Source organism: Rhinolophus sinicus, chromosome 5 (assembly GCF_057876585.1).
Source record: "Rhinolophus sinicus isolate RSI-liver-muscle chromosome 5, RSI-T2T, whole genome shotgun sequence".
Lineage (NCBI taxonomy): Eukaryota > Metazoa > Chordata > Mammalia > Chiroptera > Rhinolophidae > Rhinolophus > Rhinolophus sinicus.
The window spans coordinates 82,295,619-82,310,397 of NC_142505.1; the positions used below are offsets into that span (position 1 = coordinate 82,295,619).

The 14,779-nt window shown below is 35.5% G+C and overlaps 1 protein-coding gene across 4 annotated transcripts in view; it reads left to right on the plus strand.

Annotated features, from left to right (window-relative positions):
* The window catches only part of ANKHD1 (ankyrin repeat and KH domain containing 1), a 104,077-nt gene that overhangs the window by 29,981 nt on the left and 59,317 nt on the right, over nucleotides 1-14,779 (plus strand). For all 4 annotated transcript variants that reach the window (XM_019740240.2, XM_019740239.2, XM_074313638.1 and 1 more), the window contains exons 7-9: nucleotides 1,856-1,950; nucleotides 12,434-12,671; nucleotides 12,916-13,107. In XM_019740240.2, coding sequence (XP_019595799.2) covers nucleotides 1,856-1,950; nucleotides 12,434-12,671; nucleotides 12,916-13,107 — 525 coding nt within the window. The remainder of the gene's footprint in view (nucleotides 1-1,855; nucleotides 1,951-12,433; nucleotides 12,672-12,915; nucleotides 13,108-14,779) is intronic.

The following is a 14,779-nucleotide window of genomic DNA, read 5'->3' on the forward strand; positions in this document are numbered from 1 at the left end:
ATGTAAACAATACTGTAGTGTATTTACTTCCGGTGTGTTTTTAAGTATGTTTATAAACAAATATATATGTGTACACACACACACACACACGCACACACACGCACACACACACAGGCATACCTCAGAGATATTTCGGGTTCCATTCCAGACCACTACAATAAAACAAGTCTCTCAATAAAGCAAGCTGTAATACTTTTGTGGGTGGAGGGTCCTGCCTTTAATTTGTAAAAAATGCAACATCTGTGAAGCACAGTAAAACAAGGTATGCCTGTAATTTTAAACTAAACAATCATACTCTAACAACACTATTTTATAGTTTGCTTATTTTATTTAGCCGTGCATCATGAACATTTGCCATCTCAATATTTTTGTAATACAACTTTTGATGGTCACATAATATTTCACTATTGCAGTTAGTAGTGGATTTGGCTGCATATGTCACAATACCTAAATTAATAATGATCTGAACAAAAGAGAAGCTTTTTCTCTTTTACATAAAATTAGTCCAGTGGTAAGTTGTATAGGACTAGTATGGTAGTTACATTGTTATCAAGATCTCAGCATTCTCTTTTTCTGCTTCACCATCCTAGTATATGGTTTCTATATTCAATGTTACCAAGGTGGTAGCTATGGCCCCAGCAATCCATATTCTAGGAAGGATGAAGGAGGATAAGGGCAAAATGGGGAGTGCCTTCTAGTTTAATAAGCTACCTTTATGGAGTCTTCCTAGAAGTTCTGCCTTACAGCTCCTCCTTACATCTCACAGGCTACACATAGTAACGAGGGAGGCTGGGAAATGTAGTCTTTTAGTCAGGCATGTTGCCACTCACATAAAATCAGAGTTCTGTTAAGGAACATTGAGAGAATGGATAGTCTAGCAGTCTCTGTCAAATACATCAAATAGATGCACCATAATTGCCTATTGTTGGAGACTTGAATTTTTCCCAGTTTTTTCACTTTTATTAAAAACACTGTGATAACATCATTGTGCAGACATCTTTGCCTAATCTCTGATTATTTCCTTAGGATAAATTCCTGGAAGTGGAATTGCTGGGTCAAAGGGTATGGACATTTTTAAGGCTTTTGATACATATTGCCAAATTGCCTTCTAGAAAGGTTGAACCAATTTACACTCCCACCAGCAGTGTTTGAGAGTGCCCTTTACCCCACCCTACACCCTCACCAACACTGGGTATTATCATTCTTTTTAATATTTCCCATTTGATAGTAAAAAATGGTGTGTCATTTTAATTTGCGTTTGTTTACTAGGAAGGTTTAATATTTTTTCATCAGTTTAATATTCATTTGCATTTCTTTTTTGAATTACCATTTTATGTCTTTCATCCATTTTTCTACTGGAATGTTTGTCTTGTCTCTTATTGATTATTAAGGCTTTTTATATATTAAATGTATCAAGAGGGTTGAAATTATTTTGATGGAGTTTTCTGTGCCTGTTTATTGCCACAGTGAGTTTATGGTTATTTTGAAGCGTTTTTCTGACAAATGATCCAAACATACTTTACCTGGCATTCTACTTGATTTTAGTGTTTTGATGTGATAGTTTATATAGGTTAAATCAAAGAATAAGTATTATTGCTTTACCTAACTTGCATTGTGTGTTTTGGACTAATTTAATCTTTAAAACCTAGATACTTTGACAAGAGCCTGCTTATTATTTTGGATTGGCTTTGTAAAACTGTCATTGATTTATTTATTGTATGTAAAGTAAGTTCTCTTAAAATTTTTGTATAGACATCTGAAAGAAAAAGATTCCCCATTTTAATACTTAGATATTAAACTGATACTCAGTTCTTTAGAAATACAGTTTTTAAATTCGTGTTCTTTTTCTTTAAAGGCCATTTGGATATGGTTCGCTTTCTACTTGACGCTGGTGCAGATCAGGAGCACAAAACGGATGAGATGCACACTGCCTTAATGGAGGCTTGCATGGTAATTTTAAATTGCAATCACTTGAGATTTTATGGGAAGGAAAGATCATGTGTTTATTAAACCTATAAGTATTACTACTTTTTGGAAAAATATTTGAGATCAATAGATTTTCAAAATTTTGTACAATACTAGAGAAGGAAGGGGAAGTAGACAATGTTTTGTTTAACATTTGATAGTAAATCTGTCGATGTAGGAAATAGTACAAAAGGCAGGCTTGGCTATATCATTTCTAACACACTGATATACTTTTATTTTCTTTATTGTGATAAAATACACATAACATAAAATTTACCATCTTAACTATTTTTAAGTGTACAGCTCAGTGGTATCAAATACATTCATAATGTTTGCAACTGTCACTGCCGTCCATCTCCATAACTCTTTTCATTTTGTAAAACTGAAACTGTACCAATTAAATAACAACTTCCCATTCCCTGCTCCTCCCATCCTCTAGTAGTCATCCTTCTACTTTCTATCCATGATTTTGATGACTGTAAGTACTTCATACAGTATTTGTCTTTTTGTGGCTGGCTTATTTTACTTAGCGTGTCCTCAAGGTTCATCCATGTTGAAGCATGTGTCAGAATTTCCTTCCTTTTTTAAGGTGGCATGATATTTCATTGTATGTATATACAACATTTTGCTTATCCATTCATTTATTGATGGACACTTGGGTGGTTTCCATACTTATCTATTCTGAATAATGTTACTATGAACATAGGTGTAAAAGTATCTGTTCAAGTCCCTACTTTCAGTTCTTTTGGATATGTACCCAGAACCGGGATTACGTGATCATATCGTAATTCTGTTTTTAATTTTTTGAGGAACTACCACCATATTGTTTTCCACAGTGGTTGTACCATTTTACATTCTACCAACAATGCACAAGCGTTCTAATTTCTCCACACCCTCACCAGTACTTGTTATTTTCTGGGTTTTATTTTGTTTTATTTTTTTTATAGTAGCCATCCTAATGGTTGTGAGGTGATATCTTGTAGTTCTGATTTTCATTTCCCTAATGATTAGTGATGTTGTGCAATCACTTCATATACTTATTGGTCATTTATGTATCTCTGGAGAAATGTCTATTCAAATCCTTTGTCCATTCTTGAATCAGGTTGTTTGTTTTTTGTTGTTGAGTTTTAGGAGTTCTGTATATATTTTGGATACTAATCACTTATTTGATATATAGTGTGTAAATATTTTCTCCCATTCTGTGGGTTGCCTTTTTACTCTGTTAGTATCCTTTCATGCACAAAAATTTTTAATTTTGATTAAGTCCAATTTGTCTATTTTTTCTTTTGTTGCCTGTGCCTTTGACATCACATCCAAAAAATAATTGCCAAATCCAATGTCGTGAAGCTTTTGTCTCATGGCTTCTTCTAAGAGTTTGATAGTTTTACGTCTTTGATCCATTCTGAGTAAATTTTTATGTGTGGTGTTAGATAAGGGTCCATCTTCATTCTTTTGCATATGGATATCCCATTTTCCCAGCATCATTTGTTAAAAAGACTGTCTTTTCCCAAGTGAATGGTCTTGACACCCTTGTCAAAAATATTTTGACCATATGTGCAAGGGTTCATTTTGGGGCTTTCCATTCCATTTGTCTGTATGTCTATCTGTATCAGTACCACAATGTTGACAATAGGTTTGTATTAAGTTTTGAAATCAAGAGTGTGAGTCCTCCAGCTCTATTCTTTTTTTTTTTTTTTTTAAGATTTTATTGGGGAAGGGGAACAGGACTTTATTGGGGAACAGTGTGTACTTCCAGGCCTTTTTTCCAAGTCAAGTTGTCCTTTCAGTCTTAGTTGTGGAGGGCGCAGCTCAGCTCCAGGTCCAGTTGCCGTTTCTAGTTGCAGGGGGCACAGCCCACCATCCCTTGCGGGACTCGAGGGGTTGAACCTGCAACCTTGTGGTTGAGAGCCCACTGGCCCATGTGGGAATTGAACCGGCAGCCTTCGGAGTTAGGAGCATGGAGCTCTAACTGCCTGAGCCACTAGGCCGGCCCCTCCAGCTCTATTCTTTTTTAAGATTGTTGTGACTTCACAGTCCCTTTAGAGTCCATGTGAATTTTAGGATGGACTTTTCTATTTCTGCAAAAAACACCGTTGGGCTTTTGTTGGGATTGCATTGAATCTGTAGATCACTTTGGGTAATATTGATTTCTTAACAGTATTAAGTCTTTCTTTCCATGAAAATAGAATTTATTTCCGTTTATTTGTGTAGTCTAATTTCTTTCAGTAATGTTCTGTAGTTTTCATTGTACAAGTATTTTACTTCCTTGGTTAAGTTAATTCCTAAGGATTTTATTTTTTTTGATGCTATTGTAAGTGGAATTGTTTTTCTAATATGCTTTCAGATTGTCCATTGTAAGTGTATTTGAAATGCAACTAATTTTTATGTGTTGACTTTGTATCCTGGTACTTTGTTAAATTCACTTATTGGTTCTAACAATTTTTTGTATGTAGTTTTTAGGGTTTTCTACATATAAGCATATCAGATAATTTTAGTTCTTCCTTTCCAATTTGGATGCCCTTTTTTCTTTTTCTTGCCTAACTACTCTGGCTGATGGCTAGAACTCACAGTACTATGTTAAATAGAGGTGGTGAAAGTGGGCATCCTTGCCTTGTTCCTGACCTTAAAGGAAAATCTTTGTCTTTAATCATTGAGTAGATGTTCATTGTGGGTTTTTCTTTTTTCTTTCTTTTTTTTAATTAAAGTTTGTTGGGATGACAATTGTTAGTAAAGTTACATAGATTTCAGGTGTACAGTTCTGTATTATATCATCTACAAATCACATTGTGTATTCATCACCCAGAGTCAGTTCTCTTTCCATCACTATATATTTGAGTGGGTTTTTCATATGTATTTTCATTGTGGGTTTTATTATGTTGAGGTAGTTTACTCTAGTCCTAATTTGTTGAGTGTTTTTATCATGAAAGGGTTTTGAATTTTGTTACCTGCTTTTTTTGTGTCAATGGAGATGATCATATGGTTTTTTTCCCCTTTGTTCTGTTAATGTGGTGTGTTATATTGATCAATTTTTGTATGCTGATCCATCCTTTAATTCCAGGAATAAATCTGACTTGGTCATGGTACATATAATCCTTTTAATATGCTGGTGAATTTAGTTTGCTAGTATGTTGTTGAGGATTTTTACATTAATGTTTATAAAAGATACTGGTCTGTAGTTTTCTTGTCATGTGTCGTTTTCTGGCTTTGTTATCAGGATAATGCTGGTCTCCTATAATGAGTTAAGAACTGTTTCCTCCTCTCCGTGTTCTGAAAATATTAAATGGAAAATTCCAGAAATAAACAATTCATATACGAAGTTACAAAAATATACTTAACATAAATTTTCTGTTGCCAGCACAAATTTTCAAAATAAAAAGATTTCAATGGATATTACTTAGCAAATGTTGTGTTTGTTGATAAACACAATGCTGGATTCCAAAAATTGTTTCTAACATATTTAGTCACAGATTAATCCAGGAATCATTTTTCTTCTGCTTCTGTAAGCACATAGATATCATGCATGTATGTGTATTTACAAAGAGTACATCAAATATAAAGAAATTCAGAGCAATCTGAGTTTTTAAGACAGGTTTAATGACAAGAAAATTACCTGGAAGTCCAAATGTTTTTTAAGATATGGTTAAGTAGGTATATCATTATCTATGTTAATTCCTATTTTGTTGTTTACTACTATGTAACAAATCACTCAAAACATAGTGGCTTAATACAGTCAGTTACAATTTTTCATGATTCTGTGGATTGATTGGGTGGGTATTCTGTTGTTCTCTTTCAATGGGGAAGTTTCTCATGCAGGTGCTCTCAGATAGTGGCTGTGTGTGGAATTTCTGACATAGTTTAACTCACATGTCTGGCACCTTGGTGATGATTAGAAGTCCTGGACACCTCTTGGCCATAGGTAATCTCTCCATGGGCTTCTTTAATAGTAGCTGGATGCCAAGGGTTAGCATTCGAGAAAGAATAGGAGCTGGCATGGAATTATTTCTACCATATTTTATAGATTAAAGCAATCACAAGGTAGCCCAGATGCGGGGGGTTAGGGGGGATAAGATTTATCTATTAATGAGAGAGTATGACAAGGAATTTGTAGCCATCTTTGCACAACTCCTTAGAAATTGTATCTTTCTTAATATAAAAAATTCTCAAGCCATATCTGTATTGCTGTATTTCTGCACAAGTATCCTTTTATCCTTATTCTAACAAGGATATATCAATAATTCAAAGCAATCAGAGTACATTATAGGGAAAAGTCTGAGCTAGTAATATGTACAAAGAAATTAACAATTGGAAGACTTAATACATTGTTTTAATGATTCTCCTAAATAACTGTTTGCAGAATAAATCAGGAATTTGTTTTTAAAAACCTATTTTGTTAAACTCCTAGAAAAGGTGAAAATATAGAACTTTTAAATTGGGTATAACTTACATACAATAAACTGCCAAATCTTAAGTAAATGGCCTGAAATGTTATACTTATGCATATACCCATGTAACAACCAGATCAAGATATAGCACCCCAGAAGGCTCACCTACACCCCTTCCCAGTCACTACCTTCCTTCAAGAGTAACCAGAATTCTAACTTCTTTCATTGTAAATTATTTTTCTTGTTTTTGCTTCATATAAATAGGATAATACAATACTTTTGTGTATGACCTTTTTCACTCAACATTATTTATGTGAAAATCATGTATGTCATTCCATTTTAGTTTGCTCTTTTTCATTTTTGTGTATAGTATTCCGTTGTATAAATATACCACTGTATTAGTCTTCCTTTATCCACAGGGTATATGTTTTAAGACCCCCAGTAGAATGCCTGAAACTGCCGATAGTACCAAACCTTACATAGTATTAATACATACTATTTTTAAAATATATATACATACCTATGATAAGGTAAAATTTATAAATTAGGCACAGTAAAAGATTAATGACTATAACTAATAATAAAATAGGACTATTGTAATATAATAATAATGAAAGTTATGTGAATGTGGTTTCTCTCACTATATCTTATTGTACTGTTCGCACTCTTTTTCTTGTGATGATGTGAGATGATACAATGCCTATGTGATCAGATCAAGTAAGGTACTCAGTATGAAGTGCAATTTCAAACTTATGAATTGTTTATTTCTGGAATTTTCCATTTAATATTTTCAGACTGTGGTTGACCATGGGTAACTGAAACCATGGAAACCAAAGCTACAGATAAGGGGGACTATTGTATTTATTTATCCAGTCTGCTATAATGGACCTTATGTGTTGTTTACAGACTTCAGCAGTTAACGATAAAGCTGCTATGGACATTCTTTTATATGTCTTTTAGTGGACATAATAAGCATTCATTTCTTTTGGGTATGCGAGTATATCTAGGTGTAAGATTGCTGGGTAGGAAGATTTTTGTTTACTAATTCAAGAGGGTTTTTTTGTTGTTTTTTTTTAAAGATTTTATTGGGGAAGGGGAACAGGACTTTATTGGGGAACAGTGTGTACTTCCAGGACTTTTTTCCAAGTCAAGTTGTTGTCCTTTCTGTCTTAGTTGTGGAGGGCGCAGCTCAGCTCCAGATCCAGTTGCTGTTTTCTAGTTGCAGGGGGCACAGCCCACTATCCCTTGCGGGAGTCGAGGAATTGAACTGGCAACCTTGTGGTTGAGAGGATGCGCTCCAACCAACTGAGCCATTCGGGAGGCAACTCAGCTCAAGGTGCCGTGTTCAATCTTAGTTGCAGGTGGCGCTGCCCACCATCCCTTGCAGGACTCAAGGAATCGAACTGGCAACCTTGTGGTTGAGAGCCTGTGCTCCAACCAACAACTGAGCCATCCGGGAGGCAGCTCAGCTTAAGGTGCCGTGTTCAATCTTAGTTGCAGAGGGCAGAGCCCACCATCCCTTGCGGGACTCGAGGAATTGAACTGGCAACCTTGTGGTTGAGAGCCCATTGGGCCATGTGGGAATCGAACCGTCAGCCTTCGGAGTTAGGAGCATGGAGCTCTAACCGCCTGAGCCACCGGGCCGGCCCTCAAGATTGTTTTATACGTCTATTCATGTTTTTTTCTTGAGTCAGTTTTGGTAGTTTATGTCTAAGAATTTGTTCATTTCATCTAGGTTATCTAATTTGTTGGCATACAATTATCCACAGTATTCTTCCACAATTCTTTTTTATTTCTGTATGGTCAGTATTAATGTTGTCCATTCTTTAAGTCTTGATTTTAGTAATTTAAGTCTTGTCTTTTTTCTTGATAGGTCTCACTAAAGTTTTGTCAATTTTGTTGATATTTTCAAAGGATCAACTTGTAGTTTTCAAAATTCTCTGTATTTTTCTGTTCTCTGTTTCATTTAATTTTACTCAGTTCTTTATTTTCTTCTTTCTGCTTGCTTTGGGTTTCTTTTGCTTTTTTTCTAGGCTTTTGAGATGTGATCTTATACTATTAATTTGAGACGTTTCCTCTTTTCTAATTGTATGTGTTTAGTGCCATAAATTTCCATCTCAGCACTGCTTTAACATTGTCCTACAAAATTTTTTTAAATGCTTTTTTTTTTTTTTTTAGAGATTTTATTGGGGAAAGGGAACAGGACTTTATTGGGAACAGTGTGTACTTCCAGGACTTTTTCTAAGTCAAGTTCTTGTCCTTTCAATCTTAGTTGTGGAGGGCGCCATTCAGCTTCAAATTGGTGTCCTTTCAGCCTTAGTTGTGGAGGGCGCAGCTCAGCTCCAGGTCCAGTTGCCATTGTTAGTTGCAGGGGGCGCAGCCCATCATCTCTTGAGGGAGTCGAGGAGTCGAACTGGCAACCTTGTGGTTGAAGAGCCCATGTTCAACAAACTGAGCCATCTGGACACCCAGGAGCTGAGCGGCAGCTCATTGACTTCATTCTAGTTGCGGAGGGCAGCTCGCTGGCCCATGTGGGAATTGACCTGGCAGCCCCGTTGCCCAGAGCTCATGCTCTAACCAACTGAGCCACCCGTCCGCCCCTCAATGTATTTTTTAAATTTTATTTGTGACTTCCTCTTTGGCCCATGGATTATTTAGATGTGCATTGTTTAGTTTCCAAATGTTTGAACATTTGAAGATTTTCCTGTTATCTTTCTGTTAATGATTTATGGTTTGATTCCATTGTGATCAAAGAACACACTGTATTACTTCAATCCTTTAAAATTTCTGAGGCTTGTTTTTTAGTCAGGATGTGGACATGTATTCTCTGGGCATTTGAAAAGTATATTCTGCTTTTGATGGGTGGAGTGTTCTATAAATGTCGATTAGATCTTGTTGATTGATGGTAGAGTTCTTCTACATCCTTTCTGGTTTTCTGTCTAGTTTTTATAACAATTGTTGAGAGAGGGGTGTTGAAATCTCCAACTGTACTTGTGGGTTTCTGTATTTCTTCTTTTAGTTGCTTTACTTTTCTTTTAACTGTTTTTTTACATTTTGGAGCGCTGTTGTTTGGTGTATACACATTTTTAGAATTGGTATGTCTTCATGGATTGACTTCTATCATTATATAAAGTCTGTCTCTATCTAGTAATCTTTTTTGTTCTGAGGTCTCCTTTATCTTTATATTAATATGGCTACTCCTGCTTTCCATTGACTAATGTTTGCCCAATAAATGTTTTTATTCTTTTCTTTCAAACTTTGTTATGTTTGATATGCCTATATTGTTACACTAAAGTGAGTTTCTTGTAGACAGCATGTATTTGGGTCATTTTTTGTGACCCACCCTGCCACTCTGTGTTTTTTAATTGGTTTGTTTAAACCATTTACATTTAAATATAAATATTGATATCGTGTATTTGTATTCTGAATCTGTGTTGAAATTTATTTTTCATCCATTTTCTCCATTTTTTCATCTACTTTAATATGTCATTAATAGTTATTTTGAAGTTCTTTTATGCAAACTCCTATATTTGATTCTTCTGGGTCTACTTTAGTTGGTTATTTTATTTTGTTTTTTTATAAATTATGTTGGGGGACAGTGTGTTTCTCCAGGGCCCATCGGCTCCAAGTCATTGTCCTTCAATTGAGTTGTGGAGGGCACAGCTCAGCTCCAAGTCCAGTCACTGTTTTCAATCTTCAGTTGCAGGTGGCACAGCCCACCATCCCATGTGGGAATTGAACCGGCAACTTTGTTGTTGAGAGCTCGTGCTCTAACCAGCTGAGCTATCCAGGCGCCCCTCCAGAAGCTCAACGGCAGCTCCTTGTCTACAATCTGGTTGTGGGAATCAAAACGGCAACCCTGTCGTCAGAGCTCGCGCTCTAACCAGCTAAGCCATCCGGCCACCCCTCATTGGTTATTTTAAATCTTGACAATCAGTCACTTTTTCCTGTTTCTTAATATGTCTGTTAATTTTTTATTGTAAGCCACATGCTGTGGATGATCCCTTTTTGATGCTCTGAATTATACTGTCCTTTAAGACTGTTAAGCTTTGTTCTAGCAGGCTTGTTATAGTGGCTTAGTCTGATCTATTGAGGCTTAATTTCAGCTTTACTCTTATTCCTAGGTCCTTACTCTTTGGTCCTAGAATAAGGACTCTAGGTCCTTACTCCATTGGTATGGCATTCTGTCATCTCAGCTAAAAGCCTGGGATGTTCATCAAGGTCTTTTCATTCTGGCTGAGTCTGAATTCCCAAAGTCCCCAACCTTTCAGGATCCATTCTCTGCTAGACATCCTGGAGTCTCATCTTTGGTGTGTCCAACTTAGGAGTTTTCCAAGTATCTGAGGATAATTTTATGTAAATTTTGGGGACTTTTTCTGTGTTTTCTTTTTCTCAGGTGTTCTGCCCACACTCCCCAAGTCGGAAGTATTTTGGCTGTCTTGTATTGTGATCTTTGTTTCCTTGTCAAAAGAGGTGTTCACTCTTTGTTTAGGTTATATTCCCTTGTGTCAAGGTTTGAAAGATACTGAAAAAGAGAAAGATGGAGTGAATGTAGGGTTCATCTCATGTGCTCCTTTCTTTCAGTGATCATAACCAAGCCTTATCTTGGTTGCTGACCAGTGCCTCCAGTTGCTTTATCTATTTTTCCTAATTTTTACTGTTATTTATGATAGGAGAGTCAGTCTAATACCAGCTACTATTCTATGGCTAAGAGTAAAGTCTTAGACTTTAAAAAAAAAATCTTATAACAATATTAGACCTAGATTGGATTTTAAAACAATTTCTTTATCTTTTTTCCTTTGGCAAATTAACATTGTTCATTAATATAAAAAAAATGCTTAGTACAATTCCTCTCTTAATGTATGTACTCAAGATATGTTGATAAGTAAATTCAAACAAAACAATTTATTCGGAGCCTGCAGGAGCTTAGGCAAAACATTAGTTCCCTGATCTGTGAACACCTGTAAATCCTTATTTTCTTTTCAATTAGAAATGTATTTAATCACCAAATTAACTCAATGCAGTAATTTGGTTTAAATATATTTTATTTTACATACACTTGAAGAATTAATAAAACTGAAATTTTAATGTGAAGTCATTTGTTTTGGCATCGTGTCAAAAGTGATTAAAACTAGGCTATTCATTTAGTTAGGAATAATGAAACTTGATGGATACTGAAATCTAACACTTAATTAATGTTTTTTAAATTAATTATTTAATAAAAGAATTGTCCAACCTTATAAAATTGTATTTTTCTACTCAATCTTTACTTCTTGTTAGCAATATTTTGGTCATTTTTGAAATATAAAACAATATAGCATCTGACTTTATATGCCACAAGAGTTAAGGCCTACATAAAATTTTAAATTAAAGAATTTGAAACTAATGAATGGTATTTATGGTGATGAAGTGATAGAATGGATACTCTCCATGAGAATGTTTTAGTTAATTGCCTTACTATCTATGCTGATTGGCCCATGGTAAAATAATTTACAAGTGAATCCGATATTTATTTTTACGTCTTTGTAAAATTCTTTGCCTCATTGCAACAAGATAGTGGTGAAGAAAATATAGTGTATCAGTCCACAGGGGTTTACCTTGGTGACATAATCCCAAGTGGTAATGACTTCACAGATTTTGTCGTGTTATTTTTTGCCAAGTCTTTGTTTCTTAACTAGATCTAATATAGTTCCTATACTGAAACATGACACCTAAGATTGAGGGTGTAGCTATATTTGACCTGGCAGTAGTATAAACATTAATTGTTTTGAGGTACTGTTGACTCTCGATTTAAGTTTCTTTGAACTTCAGAGAATGTGGAAATTCAAAATTATTTGGAATTGGAATTGTTTGTCACAAGTCTGATTCTTTTGGAAAATTTTGGGCTTGCTCAAAAGTAAGGTAATGTTAATGGACTTTTGATAAAACATCTCAAATTGCTCAGTTGGGCATGATAGTATATATTAATCTAAGCTGCATCTTTTTGTCTTTCTTTCTGTCTTTCCTCAATCTCTTGCTTCTCTTTTCCCACTTTAAAAATCTCAAAAAATTTTTCCTCCTCTTGTTTTACTTCTGAAAATCTGCAGGACGGACATGTAGAAGTAGCACGTTTGCTTTTGGATAGTGGTGCTCAAGTGAACATGCCAGCAGATTCATTCGAGTCTCCGTTAACACTAGCTGCCTGTGGAGGACACGTTGAATTGGCAGCTCTTCTTATTGAAAGGGGAGCAAATCTTGAAGAAGTTAATGATGAAGGATACACTCCCTTGATGGAAGCTGCTCGAGAAGGACACGAAGAGATGGTGGCACTGCTTTTAGCACAAGGTAAAGTATTTTTACTTCTTAATAAAAAAAAGAAATTTCTTTTGAATGTTTTTGTGCCAGTATCCATGACATTTACTACAACTGAAATATTTTTTTTTGCACTGATGATAAAGTAAATTATCAACACTCTGGAAGGAACTCCAAAAGCAGAGAAGATAGAGATGATTATCACAATTGAGAACAATTAATATCTTTATCAGAAGTCTTTCGCCACTCGTTTAATCTATTTTTATGCTTCCGCTAGGAGCAAATATAAATGCCCAGACAGAAGAAACTCAAGAAACTGCACTGACCTTGGCTTGCTGTGGAGGATTTTCTGAAGTTGCAGACTTCCTGATTAAGGCAGGGGCTGATATTGAACTTGGCTGCTCCACGCCTCTGATGGAAGCTTCTCAGGAGGGACACCTGGAGTTGGTTAAATATTTACTGGCTGCCGGTATGTGGCTTTAAAATGCCTTTTAGAAAAAGGCTTTTGTATTGCTTTCATAACTTGAACAATTAACCTTAACTTTTTCATTTCCACAAAAATTGAAAGACAGCTCCACAATTTAACGCACTTCTTAGCCTCCTAAATCTCCAAAAATGTCATTTTTTAAAAGCTTTCTTATTATTGTTTGCTTAGTGATCATAAGGCTTCTCGTTGACCTTCTTTCTCCAGTGAGTGGTTCGTGGTTTCTGGAAGGGAGAAGTTAGTTTGTCCTAGTCTCTGTTAATAAGAAGAGAGTATAGAGATCATAATTTGGTACCTTTAAGCATGTTCATTTCTTGACATTTCTGGGTCTTCGCATGCGCGCGCGCACACACACACACACACACACACACACACACCCCCAAGTGGGGGTTTTATTTTTTGGCAGAAGTACTTAGTTTTAAAATAATTTGTGATTTACACATTGTTAAGCAATAGTAACAAAAATGTTTTTACATAGAATATTGTAGTTTTATAAAGCAAAATAAGAATTGATCCAGGTAGACATAAACCTTTATAATATATAATTTTATTTTATTTTTAATTAGGGGATATTGGGCAACAGTGTGTTTCTCCAGGGCCCATCAGCTCCAAGTCGTTGTCCTTCAATCTAGTTGTGGAGGGCGCAGCTCAGCTCCAAGTCCAGTCTCCATTTTTTCAATCTTTAGTTGCGGGGGGCATAGCCCACCATCCCATGTGGGAGTTGAACTGGCAACCTTGTTGAGAACTCCTGCTCTAACCAACTGAGCCATCTGGCCACCCCTCCGGAAGCTCAGCGGCAGCTCCTTGTCTTCAATCTAGTTGTGGAGGGCGCAGCTCACGGCTCATGTGGGAATTGAACCGGCAACCCTATTCAGAGCCCGTGCTCTAACCAACAGAGCCATCTGGCCACTCCACCTTTATATATTCTTTAGAAATAATGTGAAATATTTCTTTTTATCTACTTCTGATAATAGCGTTTAAAACTTGATAAAGAAATTATTATATAAAGGAAAATAAAATATTTAGCAAAGCTTTATTCATCCTTTTTGGGCTTTCACTGTTAATATTAATTTGAATATGGCCCAGCCTCAATTTTTCCTTTGAATTATTACCGAAACAATTTATTAATCCAGCTTGTTAATGGTTCAGGTGATTGTTTAGATTTTGAACTAATGCACAAACCAATCACACAAACTGACCTCTTCCCTAACTCAAATAGTATTAATCACTGTGGTTAGTGTATGCACTGTTCAGTCATTGTTCCTTCATCATTTTCAGTAACTGTCCCATTCAAGAGTCTTTCTCATGTCAGTTATACCTCAATTAAAACAAAATAAAAGAGTCTGTTTCTACCAGTGGTTACCTTTTTACGTTCTTTTTACACCTCTCTTGTAAGTATACCCGTGCTATTGTACAAGGCTTTTAAAAGAAGGAATAAATGTTTACTAAGAAATTATTGAATACCAGACATTCTGCTCAACTCTGTTAATGCTATTAATTACCACTGGTCCCTGTATAGTAAGAAATATTAAACATGCTATTATAGGTATGGAAACTGATGCACAATCATGTTACATAATTTCCTGAACGAAACCAAAAGCCAGTATTCAAATTTAGAACTCCTGACATTGTCTTTTCAATTCCATCACAATTGATT